The 2,340-nt window shown below is 51.1% G+C and overlaps 1 protein-coding gene across 1 annotated transcript in view; it reads left to right on the top strand.

Annotated features, from left to right (window-relative positions):
- Positions 1-2,340, top strand: part of LOC118320831 — a gene marked incomplete at its 5' end in the record, with an annotated part of 6,440 nt that overhangs the window by 422 nt on the left and 3,678 nt on the right. The window contains 1 exon segment of the mRNA XM_035651946.1: positions 730-2,337. Coding sequence (XP_035507839.1) covers positions 730-2,337 — 1,608 coding nt within the window.

Genomic DNA, 2,340 nt, shown 5'->3' with positions numbered 1-2,340 from the left:
AGTCTTTAGGGCCTATTGTCCAGTCTTTAGGGCCTGTTGTCCAGTCTTTAGGGCCTACTGTCCAGTCTTTAGAGTTTCCTGCTTTGAGGGGCTGTTTTGGAGTCATACATCAGCAGTCAGATGGATGATTCTGAGGACACAAGAACAAAGACACTCTGACTCAGGAGATTATAACTGGACATGAGTCAGGACTCTCTCTCACTCTCTCTGGTTGTGTCTGTTCTTGCCTGCTGAACACCGTGCATGGTTGGCTGATGTGTCATGTTTGGTTAAGGTGACTCTTTGGGATCGTCACTCACCTGGCGGCCGCTGCTGGGCGTCGCCTCGCACACTGAGGCCACAGTGTTCAGACTGAGATCTGTGTGAGTGTTTAGCCTGTTGATGTGATCATTAACTAAATGTTCCGTTTTGATGGAGGCGTAATGCTGTTTGTTTTGATGCTGCCATGGTGATTGGATTAGATTAACTGGATACAGCTGTGACCACGGAAAGGCCTGAACTCCCTGATTCCTTGTTTTAAAACATATTGATTACACCATACTACAGACATTGCTCCAATGTCATTCACATATCAAGTTGGTAAGAGGGTTGTACAAAACAATGTAAGACAGTGGAATCAGCTCAGAGTAATGGAGTCCCTGGTTGTTCTTATTGTTATATGTTCTTTTTTTATTTGACCTTTTTTTAATCTGTCCTTTTCCTTGTCTCTTCTCCTCGTCTCCTCCTCAGTTGCAGTACTGTGGTTTGTTGTTTCTTCACGAAGGCTGGCCCCTGTGTGTCCACGAGAAGGTAGTGGTTCAGCTCTGTCCTCTGGACCAGCGCCTCCTCCGTCCAGGAGACTTCTACCTGCTGGTATCTCCTCCTGCTGCTGCTGCTGCTGCTCCTCCTCCACGAGCCCGCAGCACCTCCTGCAGGAAAGCTGTTCCCTCCCTCCCCCGTCTGCTCCTGTGCAGCGTGTCAGCCGGCAGCCGTCATGTGGAGCAGCAAGAGGTGTCGGAGATAGCCCTGCGGTCCCTCTTCAGCATGGCCTGGCTGGACTCTGTCAACAGGGAGAGGGAGCAGCGAGGAGCGCCCAGGCTAGAGCGCTGCCTCCTCTCTGCCCATGGAGATGTATTCCGTGTCCCCTGGGAGGACCTGGTCTACCCGCAGTTCATTAGCCGGCCCCGGACCTCCCTGGAGGAGGACAAGGAGTCGTCCGTTAAGAATGGAAATATGTTAATTAACACATCGCACAATTCTAACGCCTCAGGACGGGGTGTAAAGCTCCTCCCATCATCTGCAAAAACTGACCAATCACCAGCGAGCAGCGAGGGTGAGGAGTCGGAGGGCGAGTACGTGGAGCTGACGGAGCTCCCGCTGCCTCGCTTTTCCCCACAGAAAGGCTCCTTGACCCAGTCCATCAGCCTGCAGCACCGAGCCAGAACCAGTACTCCCAGCGCTCCTGTTATGACACATACTCACAAAACCACCAACACACACTCCTCCTGGCCCTGTGCGGAGGTCAGTTCCCACGCCGGGCTTTGCTCCATGCTCATCGACGAGAACCTCAACCAGGACTCCTGTGGACACGTCATCCTCGCCCCCGTCTCCTCCTCTTCTGTTCCTCCTGAAGTCGTGGGAACCTCCCACCGTCAGACGGAGAGCTGGATGTCTCAGGAGCAAATAGAAGGTACTGATTCAGGCAGGAGTCTGAAGATAAACACTGAACCTGCAAACTGCACAGAACACAGAGAGGAGGAGGAGGAGGAAGAAGAGCGAGGGAAACAGGGGGAGACAGGGGAAGAGAGGGAGGAGGGAGAGCTGATGGAGAGGCAGGAAGGGAAGGATGAAATGTTAGTGTTAGCTGATGAAGGTGAAGAAAAGGAAGAACAGGTGGAGGACACAGAGTGTAGAAAGGATGAACTGCTGTACACACAAACTGCTGAGGAGGAAGAGGAGGATGAGAGTGAACACACAGAGGGAGAGTTGGATGAGGAGGGAGATGATGAGTTAGAGGAGGTGGAGGTAGAAGAGGAGGTTCGGGTTATAATTGTGCAGCAGAGTCAGGAAAGAAGGGAGGAAAAGCAAGTAACGAAAGAACAGGAGAGAGAAGGAGGAGAAGAGAAAGAAGAGGAAGAGGGAGGATGTGAACAAACGCACACAGATGAGAAAGTTAACTCATGTACAAACACACACACTGAAGACTCTTATTCTGAAACTAATACTCAACACACACATTGTGAAGAGCCGAACCAACAACACAAACACTCTGAGGACTCTTATTCTGAAAACAACGCACTACAAACACACTCTGAGGACTCTTATTCTGAAAACAACGCACTACAAACACACTCTGAGGAC

The sequence above is a fragment of the Morone saxatilis genome, unplaced genomic scaffold (genome assembly GCF_004916995.1).
Source record: "Morone saxatilis isolate NCDOM2014 unplaced genomic scaffold, NCSU_SB_2.0 Contig11, whole genome shotgun sequence".
Classification (NCBI taxonomy): Eukaryota; Metazoa; Chordata; class Actinopteri; family Moronidae; genus Morone; species Morone saxatilis.
Note: the sequence above shows the minus strand (reverse complement) of the source record. Positions and strands in the feature narration are given on the sequence as shown.